The following is a 13,411-nucleotide window of genomic DNA, read 5'->3' as shown; positions in this document are numbered from 1 at the left end:
ACTGTCACTGCAGAGACCCGGGTTCGATTCCCGGTCGGGGCCCCTCCCCGGGCAGATGGAGCTCGTTAGCCCTGTAAGGCAATCCATCTACGTCCTGAGGACCTCGCTGCCACCGTCCAAGCGTGCTTGGCCCCGGCAGATGAACCTCAGGATTAAAGGGTGGGCTCAGTTCCGCGCACACTGTGTCTCTCCTAAAAAAATCCAATGCGCAGGCTGGAAGGTGTAAAGACCATCCCCGGTTCTTCGTTCGCGAAGAGACTGGCCATTTATACCTAATATTTTCAACAAATTGGATATCCAGTTCACATGTATTCAAAAAACTATGTTTCCATTAACTGACTGGTGTCCTCTGCTCTCCTTTGTTTGCCTTTTTCCCTTGAATGTTGGCTTGGATTGTAAGTTAAAACCAAGTATGCTAAAGGCTTTTATGCGTGCCTGGTTGCGTTTTCTTTTGCCCCTTACAATATTCTTTTCAGAGGATTTAAGTAATCCGTGGAGTCAGAAGCAGGACTGTCATTCAGGACTATTTCAATTTTGGGTACTACCTGCTTGTTGTCCGAAATGGAAATGTGTCTGATCCAGTTCCTGTCCTTGCCGTTTAGATATGAAGTAACAGGGAGAGCAAAGATATCTTCTAAACATGATGGGATTTTTTTGGTTGTAGTTGTTTTAGGTTGTTTGTTGTTTTTTGTTTTTTTTTAATGTGCATTTTCTGCCAAGTTTGAATGAACAAATAAAGTCTGAGTGAAAGCCAGGACTGAATTTTAATAAAACAGGTTTAATGCTTGTTTCTTATCGAAGCAGAGCATGGGGTTTTTTGGTCATTAAACTCGGCACTGAAGAGAAAACTAATGTCTGCAAAACAATTTTTAAATGTTTCAAAGCATTTTTTTTTTCCATAAAGGGGACCCACGTAGGCCATATCCTACAGATCTGGAAATGAGGAGTGGTCTCTTGGGTCAGATGAACAACCCATCCACCAATGGAGTTAATGGACACTTACCAGGGGACGCACTTGCAGCGGGCAGACTGCCAGGTGAGAGAAAGTTTTGTTTTGCTTTTCTTTATTCCTTGTACAGGCACAGCAATTACACGTTTCCCTTAGCAATGGCAAATCAGAGGCAAAGTAATGAAAATAATAATGTTGTTCCCTAGCAGTGAAGACCTAGTAAATAATGTTAACAATTAGAAATTGCATAATTTTATTTCATGCTAAACTGCAGACACGACAAATATGTCAGTATAAGCAAAACTCAGTTAATTTATTTTAAATGGCTTTAAACTGAGATAAATCATATTAGAAAGAAGCATTTTCAGAGCAACATTTCCTTAGTAGTGATGACAAAGTATGGAATTGTGAAAGCTATATTTGGAAGAAAAGAGGTTTATTTTCATCCCCTGCCTTTATTTAAGTTTATGCTTAGAAGTTCTGGACGGAAAAGACATGGCAAGGGACAACTGACTGTAGGAATTGAGCTTTAATTCCTTAATTGCTTAGTGAAATAGGCACTTCCATTGACTTCAGTGGGATTCATTCATTCATGCTAAAATAGAATTTAGCAGTAAATTACAGTAATTGAATCAAGAGTTCAGCTGGTCTGTACCTGATCAGTACTAATCTACAATAGTTAGACTAAATTGTGGTAAATTTCTTAGTTTGGATTCACAAGAGATCTGAAACAGTTCTTACCTGTCTGTTAAGCCACTTTTAGGCATTATGGAAAGCTTGCTTTCAAAAATTATGCTGAATTTGTTAAAAAAAAATATTACTACACCATTGCAGAAATCATAAACTTGGCTTTTGTGTTTCTGATCATTTGTCTAATCCTATTGTCACATCTTAGGAAGTGACTTGAGATTTTGCATCCTCTTGATCTGTAAACCTCTGATCTTGGATAAAATGGGTCAGTGAGCTGAATAGTAGTACCCTGACATCTGTCCATAGCAACCCACCAGGGAAATGCTGAGGATGGGTCTTTTCTGTTCTTTTTAGGTATGTATGAATATTTACTGTTTTGAAGTGGAGTGATGAGAGATCAAGAGCCATCTACATGAATGGGCCTCTCTGGCAGAGTAGACTTTTACAGTCAGAGAATTATTCCATCATGAAATGTTTTCCAGCTGTTACTGGAGGATTTAATCTTTCCAAAATTCAGAAAGGATTTTAAGATTTGTTTTGATTTCAAATTGAACTTCTGGTTGAGCTGTCTTGTTTTTGATATACAAAACCGATAGTTTGGTTGATTATGCCCCTTTTTTTTCCAGATGTGCTTGCTCCTCAGTATCCTTGGCAGTCAAGTGATATGTCAATGAATATGCTACCTCCTAATCATAGTAATGACTTCATGCTGGAGCCTCCAGGACACAATAAAGAGAATGAAGATGACGTAGAAGTTATGTCAACAGACTCCTCAAGCAGTAGCAGTGACTCAGACTAGGGTACGAGAGGGACAGTATCCCTAGTAGACCTTTCCTGTGGTGAAGGTAGGTTGGATGCTGTTTGTCGCAAACTGCAATATCCCTTTGTTACGCCGGCAGCCTTTTGTAGGGACAAGATAACAGCTGGCTCAGAAATAAGGTGACTAATTTAAAACCGTGGACTGTAGACTTTATTTTTTTCCCTTACATATTCAAGAAAAGTGACTGGGAGCTTTCTGCTGGGGAGAGATGTAAAATTTTCAGTGATTGTATGAATGTGTATGTTTGAAAGAGACACGTGTGTATATTTATATATATATATGTATTTACTATACATTAGATGACAAAAGTTCCTGGGAAAAAAGGTGTAAGGGGAATCCCCTTGTATGTTTGTTAGTAACTTTAATCTTTTGATGATAACCTTTTCTATGCCGCAGAAATGAGACATGAAGTTTGTAATTTTAGTATCTGTTTTTGTTACTGCCTGAATCCATGTTCTTGATCATCTGTTTATCAAGAACAAAATTAAGGTGTAAAAAAAGAGTTTGTAATTATTGTATTATATAATGAATGTTTTGTTATAAATAAACTCAGCTTTGATCTAACTTTAATTTTCCAAACTTGAATCTGGTACCTTGTAACATCAATACTCAGCACATTTTATCCCAGTATATGGTTGAATTCTGATTGAGTTTCAGAAGTTTGTACTCCGTTTTCGCCTTTGTAAAATGCTCACTCAGTGTTAGAAGCAGCTGTGGAGGAGTCAGACACAGAAAGCCTGTCCTTTTCAGGTGAGCTGTATCAGGTACACAAGTAGCTGGGCAGATCCTGAGGCAGCAATGCCCGTTCACAAGGCTGCACCAACACTTGATTAAGCGTCCTGGGACCCTGGAGGCACACTGCAGATTCAGCTCTTTTAGTTCAAAGTGCTCACAGATTTTTTGTATTCTTGTCATCCGTAATTTTTTTTTTAGTTCTTTGAACCTGCTAATTTGTTTACTTGGTCAGTTGCATGTCCTTCCTCAGCTACAGTGTTATTTTGTCTTTCCAAAGGCATTTCCTTTGGCTCTCCTTTCCTTGTTCTATTATGCTTAAGGAGTCATTTTATGACAGCTGCTTTTCTCTTAGGTAACCTTCTGATCAAATCAGAAAATTAATGGGAACTGTTTGCTCCTGGCAGTTACAGGTTTCTGTCCTGCAGCACAGATCACAATTCTCCTCACTCTTCTATTTTTTAGATTCCTTACAGGAAGTATCTGATGACTCGGGTACTTCCTCCTTTGCCCAGACAGTCTTTGTAATGCTGCCGCATATGCCAACATATGTACGAATCCCATAGGGATGCAGAAAGGAAAAGGACTTCAGTCAGGTTCAATCACATAATATGGGGCAGTGTTTTTTTTTTCCAAGAGAAACGGGCAATTTGGTTTTGTCTCATCTGTTCCTTTTGGAAGTATCTTTAGAGTCATTAAACTGTCACCTCTTTCACAGTCTAAGACTATCCATATGCATCTATATTTTAACCTTTATTCAATATCATATTTTCCTCTTAGGTGTTTACCTCCAGTGTCTTTCCTCTCTAATTCACGTTAATCCCAGTACATGTGCCCTGTCTCAGTCATCCTAGTTAACCTTGCCTACCCCGTTTATGTTTTTTTTTTTTTTAAAACATGATCAGAATCATAGACAATATTGCAAAATGGAGTTTCTTAATGCTTTGTATCATTGGACTAGCATTTTCTTTCTAAATGCCTCTCTCAACACATGATACACAGTTCACTAGTCTCTTTTATCTTCTAACTTACAAGGACATTCTTTTCTTGGAGTGAAATACAAAAATAGATGCTTAAGTCATGCAAAGTGTAATGTTGCAACCCACCCAAAACTCTTCTATGGCTGTATCATGTAGTTCAGTAACTGAAATACTATGGAGAGGGTGATTGTTTCCAGACATAAATAAGAGGGAACTAAAGCAAAGACCACTTCTGTTTCTGGGTTGTGTGTTACTCTATTAAAGGATTAAATGGGGCCAGTGTGTTACATACAATAAACAGGTAAGAAAACAGCCCTGTCTACTGTTCACTTAGCATAAAAACAGACTCTGGGTATAAGATGCATTCTAATAACTCTCTTTGCATCAGTGCTCCCAACAGTGTACAGTTTATGAGTATGTGTCTCTCCTCTGGCTAAGTATAACACCATTTTAGGTGAATTCTGTCTGTTACAAGCAGTTTAGTGAGCCACAAAGTTGTAGCTGAGTTTTCTGTTATTAAGTGGTTTAGATATGTACATAATGTATTTTCCTATTTAGCAAAAGTACCAAAAAGCAAAGTAAAGACTTCATTGAAAGGACTGGGTCTTAGCAGCTAAAATCTACTGAAACAAACTTTGGGGAGGGAATGGGGGTGGGAAATACAAATGCACGATACATACAGTTACTTAAGTTGGGAACTGCTGACATCTGGTTGCAGTAATGCACTGTAGTTACTTAATCAGTCCACTAAAAAGGATACAGGAAGGCTGACATATGGAGATACTGCTTGTGTCCTCATTTCAGTAACTATTTGTGTATTTAAAAGAGACAGAGTAAATATAACCATTAACAAAATAGGGTAAGAAAGTATTTATTGCATGACAAGGCATTTTACAGTAGCCACTGTTTTCTCATTAGGAGCCAGAGGCCTTCTAAAATGTAAAATTGTACTAAATAATTTAAATATTTTTTCCCTCATTATTCTTTGTGACAGATGGGTAGGACATCTGTCAACTATTCCTTCAGCTTCTTTGTTGACTGCTGAGTAGAATAATTTTCAGTGTACATAAGGTTGCTTTCAGGAAGCAAATCTCCACTTTTGAATAGAAAAAAATAAGCTTTTTACAAAGGTACAGCAGCAAAGGAATTTTCAGTGATATGTCCAGTGCCAAAACTGCTGTATCTTCTTTCTTCAGAGAAAGGGTGTCTGTCATAAGGAAAGTTGCACATAGGCAATACTTCAAACTCTAAGCAGGAGACTTGCTGTTGGCAGTAGTGTCCTCATACCTCCTATCACTCACTCTGCCTGCTTCTCAGTAAAAAAGTCATCTCCATTTAAAAAAATGTACGTGCAAAATAAGGAAGAGCTTTAAATCTTTCAAGCTTATTTAAGAACTGAGGAGTCAACTCATAATTTCAGACAATTTTAATCTTTCTATATTCTGCTTGTGTTTTATTCAAAAGGAATTAAAGATATCTCACAACATATTTGTACAATATCTAAAAGAAACAGACAAGAACTGTGTTTCAGAAGAACCCTGACAAGAAAAAAAAAAAGACCAATAAGTGATTTCTTTAAGTCTTTAAAAGTCATATCCTAAAATTAATTGCTGATGACTTCGTGACTACAGCTGGAAAAGAATCAAATTTGGTTACAGATTCTAGAAAGAAATATAAATTCATTGGTTTTGTATGTATCTTATATGTATCTTCACTACCAATTAAGTCATTTAATCGTGTCAAACTGAAAATTCACAATTTTATCGAGTCCCAGTAGCCATACAGAACTACACCATCTGTGCTGTTTAATACTGACAACTTTGTTTAGCAGAAAAGTATGACTTTTGCCATTGAGCTAGACCTGTAAATGAGATAATTTTGTTATTTGTGTCACCATTATAATAGTTTAGTAGCATTAAGTCAGATCAGCTGCAGAGATCCGTGACTTTTTTGCAGATAAATTCAATGTAACTGAGGCCACAAACAGAACTCTTGTTACAAAAACAAGTGACAAGAAGAATCGGGTAATGTCATTCCCTGCAATAAGCCATCATAACCTTTTCATATTTATAAGGCTCTTGATTTTCAAGTATACACTGCTGTCTGCAGGACAATGAGGCATTGTCTGTGAAATGTAACTTTTTTTCATGACAGTAACTTCATAACTGAAGCTAAGAGACAAGGCTAAGTTTTAAAATTGGTCCAATAATTATAGGAAAGCAGCATGACATACAAAGTAGGTTTACACAGAAAGCAGGGCATTAGTTTAAATGATTACGTTTTTTGGGCATGATGCTGCAACTGTTTTTAAGTGACTAAGCTTCTCTGACTAGTTCTAACTTCCAAAGGGCTGTTCATCTATATAAAGATTAACCAGATAAAACACTTTAAGTTTGCTATAAAAGCAAATATTAATTGTTAACCACTACAGCTAGAAATAACTCTGGAATGAGAGACCAGTGTTGTGTGAAATATGGTAAAAGCGCTGAAACATTTGGCATCTTTCTGGCTTTGGGAAGGGTAGTATTTTCATATGGGCAGGGTGAGCACAATAAACTGTTTTTTTCTTTTACATCGAAAAGAGCAGCTCTGTCCTTTACTTTGTTACGTATGTACAATTTGGTTTTACCCTAGTTGGTGACTTCCTGTGTACCCCTTTAGATGATCAAGCTCTTCCGTAAAGGGATTGTAACCTTGCTCTCTTAAACAGCGTAAGGCCCAGAATAGTTGATCTGCTGGAGGAAATTCATCCCATTTAACCCATTCCCAGCCTGTAGGGAGGAAAAAAAAGAAGGGGGGAAAAAATCAGTTTAGAATTCAGATAGGGGAGGTTTAGGCTGAATATCAGGAAAAGGTTTTTCACTCAGAGTGGTCAGGCACTGGAACAGGCTCCCCAGGGAAGTGGTCATGGCACCAAGCCTGACAGTTCAAGGAGCGTTTGGACAAGGCTCTCAGGGACATGATGGGATTGTTGGGGGTTGTCCTGTGCAGCGCCAGGATTTGGATTCTGATGATCCTTGTGGGTTGCTTCCAACTCAGGGTATTCTGTGATTCTGTGTTATAAAAATTCTTCCCCTGCAAGTCAGGACAGATCGTGCAAAAACTACCAACAGAAAGCCAAGTTCTCTGTCGCACGCAGAGTCATTCTGCCTGAGCAACTTCTCTGTTGCCCGGAGAAGGTGTGGATGCCCCATCCCTGAAGCGTTCAAGGCCGGGCTGGATAGAGCTGACCTAGACCCTCCACTAGCCACCTGATCTAGTGGAAGGCGCCCCCGCCCGTGGCAGGGGAGTTGGAACTAGGTGACCTTTAAGGTCGCTTCCCGCCCAGGCCCCTTGTGTCACGCTGCCTCCATCGCTCACCCTCGTTCTTGTCGGGCTCCCTGTTGCGCGGCTCCGCGCCGGGCTCGGCCTCGCCCTTCATCAGCACGGTGACGTAGTGGTACCGCGCGGACGCGCACACCGCGTTCACGGCCGACGCGAACCGCACGTGGCGCAGCCGCAGCGCCGCCTCCTCCAGCGTCTCCCGCGCCGCGCACTCCGCCAGGCTCTCCCTGCGGGAAGGGACGGGAAGGGAAGAGAAAGCACGGCACGGCACGGCACGCGAGGGCGGGGAGGGGAGGGGAGGGCGCAGGGCCTCCTACCCGAACTCCAGGTGGCCTCCGGGGAGCTGGTAGGTGCCGGCCCCCACGGCGCCTTTCCTCTTGCCCAGCAGGACGCAGTAGGGGTGCGCGGCGCTGGTGACCACCACCCCCACGCCGACCCCGGGCCGCCGGGGCTGCGCCGCCTCCTCGCCCATGGCAGCCCTGGGCACCCCGGGAGGCTCCGTCTCCCCGCGGGCGGGGGTGACTCCGCCAATCAGGCTCTGGGATGCCCGGTTTTGGGAGGCCCTTGCCCGGGGGGTGTGTCGGGAGCGCGCAGAGGTGCACCGGGTGGTGACGTCGGTGGGCTTTCCCGGCAGGATGGGGAGGGAGCGACGCCTCTGTTTGTTTGGGGCTCTTCGGCCGCTGGAGGCAGAGGGACTAGGGGAGAGCACCGAGAATTGAAGGCGCGTCTGTGCAAATGAGGAGCATCTGAAAACGAGGAGGAAGATACAGCTCGGGTTCTTGGAGGTCATGGAGCCAGTTCGTCTCCTGACTGCAGGTTTGTTTAAGTCTTAAAAAGCGGCCCTTCTTTGGTTAGGCCACAGTTTCTGCTGGGTGAAGAGTCTGACTCTGGAGAGTCACTTTGAAATTATTTGAAAAGGGAGCTACAAGCTTAGGTAAGCGGAGCTCCAGAATCAGAATAACAGTTCCTGGCTGATAAAGAAGAAATAAAGCTTTCTACTAGCAAATATTTACCTCATTTTCACAGTTATTTAAATTACAGAGATATGTAGAATATACAAACTTTCATTTTCTTACAACTGTAAAATTTTTCATAATTTCCCCTTCCTCAGGCTATTGATCCCAATAGATATGAAGTTTCTTATTTGCAGACCTTTGAAATAGTACTTGGGTGGGGTTTTTTTGTTTGTTTTGTTTTGTTTCGTAAGGTTTTAAAATACCTATGTACAGATGTTTTTATTTACCTATGAAGGTCACAGGACCAAACAGCTGAAGCTTAATCACTGCTTTTTGTGGGATTAATTTTCTGAGGTTTAATTGCCTGAACTGGCTCAGTACAGCATCAGATGAGTTCCAGTGTTGGCATAAAGGAAATTGCAGAAGTGATTGGCTGGATGTGCTAGAAGCAAGACTGCCCTTTGGCTGTGGCTGGCTATGCTGTTTAGCTGTGATGTCAGTCCACACCCCAAATTACTGACATTAGTTAAAATTGATGATGATAATAATAATAATAGGCAAATTGCTAAGATAACAAGCTAACTGATTTTTTGTAAACCAAGCTCATTCACTTATATCTGTCCCCCAGCACAGCTGGAGTATCTTAATCTCCAGATGAAACATCAGTCAGTTATGTCACTTCTGTATTTACATTTTAAGAAGAGAGTGATCTTACAAAAGCCCTATCAAATACTCCTCAGCCACAAAGCTCATTCTGGTCCAGTACATTAAAACACCACAAGGCTGTTTATCTGAACAATAAAAACATCTCCCTTCCTGTGTACACCATTTTCCCCTACCTTTTACCAGACAGTATTTAGTAACAAGACTGAGGGTGACCCATTGTCATTCTACTGATCTACTGATACCTTTTTAAATACAAAAAAATATTCATATAGTCATTATGCTTGTTTAGAACGTTAGCTTTTGCAGATTATGAAGTAAATATAGGCTGGTGTTTCTGAGTTTGACAGTGAACAGACATCCACTGAAGAAAGACATAAGAATAAGCCAAGAATGAGAAACTGGTAAGGCGCATCTTCTGCCACCATAGTTTGTTGAAAAGCTTGCAAGGTTATGATTTATATGCTCTTGTAAATTTGTTTACTAATATTTCATCTGACAGAGTACTTCTGTGAGATAAACAGCTCAGTGTATTTAAATCCGCATGTGTCCAGGTGGCTCTTGAAGAAGAGGCACCTACTTTTCAGGCCCAATCCCTTGTTCCTTATGCCAACACTGTTATTAATTGCAGTTGCTATGCAATGAACGGGATTAGTGAACCGATATGGATTTAGAAAACCCAATTTTTTTATTAATTTGTTTTCTAGCATGCCATGGGGACACAGCAAGGGGACGAGACAGAGTTTATCACATTAAACATAGTACAAAGCCAAACCTGACTCAGCACACTGGGAGATTATTTTTTCAGCAGGATGTGTTCCCTGATGGGATTTACAGATCAGGTACATAAATGAGGGAGGCAGCAAGTAGGAGCAGCTGAGAAAAAGAATGGTGGGACTAAGCATGTCAGTGACAGGCCAGATTTATGTCAGATTAAAATGACTACATAGCCTAAGAAGCATTAAAATGACTACACAGCCCAGAATGACTATACAGCCATTCCCTAAGAAGAACACACATAGGGAAAGCAGGTCACAAAAGCACGCAGCGTACAACAGCTTCTTAAAAAGCAGCCTCACAAACACAAAACATCCATCTTACTGAGAATTTCATGCACATGGTTCCCTGGCCGTGGAATTTACTATATATTCACATTTGCTTAGCAGAAGTATAAACTGGAAGACGTGAGGATTATATTGAAATATTTTACATTGGAAAGCTATCACTGAGAAGCTGGGTGGAATGTGACAGCAATGCATGGCACCAAAGCCCTGCCAGCAACCTGGCCGAAACTTGAGCTCGGAGGATTTTCCCTCATTTAGGTTCAAGCAGCTGGTTGGTATCCTAAACCTTGATACTGAATATTTAACATTGTTAACTGTTTCCTCACTTGTATTTTAGCAGAAGCATTTCCACGACACCTAATATTTCCACTAAACTGCTGTCTTTGACAATAAATCATTCCTTGTTGTAATGTTGCAGCGTTATAAACATTAGTGGAAATCAGGCAATGTACGGTATGTTGTTTTTGCTGTAAAACGTAAATAACTTTGGATCACATTTAGGTAATAGAGAATAATGGGGTGTGCATGCAGGACCAATAGGACAAATTAGAGCTGTGCTATAGGTGTACTGTCTTCATTGCTCGTTAATGATTTCTTTACTCTGATGTGTACAGAAAAGACTGAGTCATCAGAATGAGTGTAGGTGGTGAAACAAATCTGTTTTATTTGTAGCTCTGCCACTAACATATTAAGTGACCTTGGACGACTGGAGAAGATGGACTGTGCTTCAGCTTCTATGAAACTTCTGGGTGTATTCAATCCCAGGGGAGACTGAATCAGAAGAATATAAAAGTATCCATTAGCTCAGAACAAAAATCCATCTAGCATAGTACCTGGATGTCTGGAATATAATAGGCAAGAAACCATGATGGGGCTTTTGACTACTATTCTACAGCGATCTGTGGCTCAGTGACTTCTCAAGGCAGAGATGGCTTCTATGTATTTACTAACCCTCTTGTTTCTCTTCTTTAAACCTAGCAAGACTCCTCTTGATGTAAACTTCCATAATTTTCAGCATCCATGGCAAGGTCCTCCACAGCTTAACTATGTGAAGAATCACGTTTGTGAACAAAATCCTTTTGTTCATTGAACATTTCACCTACCAGCCTCCCCTGGTGTTTTACAGTTCTTCTATTGGGAGAGATGGTGAGCTGCTTCTTAATTGTCATACTGTCCCCTTGTAGAAAACTGCACCCATTTAGACCTGAGACTGCATACATAAAATGCCTGTTAGGAGAGATGTCAGAATCATTGGCAGAGGCTTTGGCTTTCTCGTTCTGATGTTCTTCTTGCAAGACCCTCTGCCCTGATGTTTTTCAACTTAGATATCAACCAGTGGAGCTTACAAGGTCTGGGAAACAAATTGTACAATTGTCACTATGTAGATGTGGTAAATCCACAATAAAGCAAATTAATATCTATTTCTTAATGCCTGAGCCTTCTGGGATGCTTTCTCAATTTGGCCTCAAGCCCTTTTCTCATTTGGCCTCAAGCAACTCTTGTCTGCTAAAACATCTTGGCTCCTTCTATCTCATTTGCAATGTACCTTTTCCCCGCTTCTTTATAGTTTTAAATACAGCTTCTGTAGTTTTAAATACAGGACTTTTATCCTGTGTTAAAAAGCTTATTCTGACTTCAGCAAGAAATCTCACAATTTTAAACTTCAAAGAAATCTATTTCTGGAGGTTTAGCAAAACATCTGGACATCTAGCAGAATACTACAGTGCGTTCCTCTTTCCTTGCACAGACTCTGCATTTGCAGTATAGGTATTGAATTAGGCTGAGCCTGTACAAACCTGAGTTAGTTGAACTGCAATCACTAGGAATTTGTCTGGTTGTAGTCAAGATTGTTATGTTTTCTTGTTTCTCTAAGAAGGTGAAGAAAAGGTCAATGTGTCGTTTCCAAGAACTGTTGTTTTTAAGGTTTGAGTTGCACTGGTTCCTGATCACCTTGTGCTGACAGATAAGACAGAAATCCATGTTTTTTTCAGCGCATCCCAGTTAAACCAGTTCTCTCAGCTGGAAAGAAATTGGACAATACATCATCCAGATAAATAAAGCTCTCCATACAGCTGTGTATCATACTATGGACAATGGTATCATTCTTTCTAGAAGTCCTTAAGTATTGTCAACCATGTAACATTTCTTCTTTTGATGTATAAGGAAAAAACCATCTTCATCTTAAAACTGGAACGGTAAGTCACCTATAGTGAGAAGAAGATACAGTAGTAGTTGTACTCTGAATGTCTTACAGCTCTTTGCTAAGGCAAGAATTAATTATAAGCCTGGATAGAGCTGTCTAGTTTTCTTGCAGTAGCAAGCAACTGAGTCAGGATGTAAGCCTGGTTTCCTGACCTGCAGCCAGTACTTACCTCTGAAAATAAAGGCTTTTAAGCTTAAAATTAAAGTTTTGCTAAGCTTCATTACATTGTCTTGTAAACTTTGTTTGGTACTCTTTCCAGGGCGGAGGTCATTCTGGGGACCCTCCCAGAGTTGAGATTTCTTGAAGTTTATATGGGGAAATGGCATATGGGTACTGTCCTGTGATGGAACCACAGGCAGGCCCAATGACTAGAGAAGAGCCACTGTATGTACAGAGGAATGGAAGAGCATAAAAGTTTAAGTGCTTTGTTTTCCCTTGCCCTTGGTGGAAGCAAGTATTTTATCAGCTGCATTGGAAAATTTTGGGTGGTCTGTTAAAATTTTGCAGCTGCTTACAGGTTCAGTGACACATCCTCCTACCTTGCATGTTGGAACACAGAGGTGCGGAGCTAACCATTCTGCTGAGCTCACTGCAGTGCTAAGGGGTGACAACACTAGGACAGCAGAGGATCAGGAGCAAAATAATTGAACCATGGTAACTCCATCTGTTTCAATACTCTCCCAAGGAGAAGTTATGATAGAGCATTTTCAGTTTCAGAACAAAAAGGCAACTTGTCTGGTTAATGGATAATTCCAGCTACAAAACTCAGGGAAATCATAGCTCCAGCATGGCTTTCATTTAAATCAGATCTAGCTTTGATGTTCATAATGTACAGAAATAACTGCATTTTTCCTTATGATTGGTAGAGGACATTCTCGTTCCAGTTTCCTAGGCCACTACTCTTTTCCCAATTGCTGTTTTGTTTTAAAGGAAAAAGCTTCACCTCCATGTAAATCACAGGTCTGGTCACTAGTTTCTGCAGAGATGCCTGTCCCCTGCTTCAATTCCTCAGTGACCGACTTCAGGCCAT

The 13,411-nt window shown here is 40.7% G+C and overlaps 2 protein-coding genes across 2 annotated transcripts in view; one reads left to right on the top strand and one right to left on the bottom strand.

The window, feature by feature from the left end:
* Window positions 1–3,029, top strand: part of MED4 (mediator complex subunit 4) — an 8,070-nt gene extending 5,041 nt beyond the window's left edge. The window contains exons 6-7 of the mRNA XM_027890804.1: window positions 905–1,036; window positions 2,266–3,029. Of these exons, the coding sequence (XP_027746605.1) occupies window positions 905–1,036; window positions 2,266–2,438 (305 nt within the window). The 3' untranslated portion in view covers window positions 2,439–3,029. The remainder of the gene's footprint in view (window positions 1–904; window positions 1,037–2,265) is intronic.
* A 2,574-nt stretch (window positions 3,030–5,603) lies between these two features.
* NUDT15 (nudix hydrolase 15) lies at window positions 5,604–8,072 on the bottom strand. Its single transcript, XM_027890805.1, has 3 exons — window positions 7,813–8,072; window positions 7,532–7,722; window positions 5,604–6,942 (listed from the first exon to the last, which is right to left on the bottom strand). The coding sequence occupies exons 1-3, from the start codon at window positions 7,965–7,967 to the stop codon at window positions 6,797–6,799; spliced, it is 492 nt and encodes a 163-aa protein (XP_027746606.1). The 5' UTR covers window positions 7,968–8,072; the 3' UTR covers window positions 5,604–6,796.
* Between the last annotated feature and the right edge of the window lie 5,339 nt (window positions 8,073–13,411).

Source organism: Empidonax traillii, unplaced genomic scaffold (genome assembly GCF_003031625.1).
Source record: "Empidonax traillii isolate 1590-97213 ecotype Southwest subspecies unplaced genomic scaffold, ASM303162v1 scaffold298:size702513, whole genome shotgun sequence".
Taxonomy (NCBI): domain Eukaryota; kingdom Metazoa; phylum Chordata; class Aves; order Passeriformes; family Tyrannidae; genus Empidonax; species Empidonax traillii.
This window is presented reverse-complemented; position numbering and strand designations above follow the sequence as displayed.

What these genes read in the sequence shown, in the direction of transcription:
- NUDT15 (XM_027890805.1), bottom strand. Translation starts at nt 7,967, where the DNA reads ATGGGCGAGGAGGCGGCGCAGCCCCGGCGGCCCGGGGTCGGCGTGGGG. An exon ending in GGAGGCCACCTGGAGTTCGG is followed by an intron (nt 7,723 to 7,812) that starts GTAGGAGGCCCT and finishes CCCTTCCCGCAG; the next exon opens with GGAGAGCCTGGCGGAGTGCG. An exon ending in GGAGCCCGACAAGAACGAGG is followed by an intron (nt 6,943 to 7,531) that starts GTGAGCGATGGA and finishes TCCTCCCTACAG; the next exon opens with GCTGGGAATGGGTTAAATGG.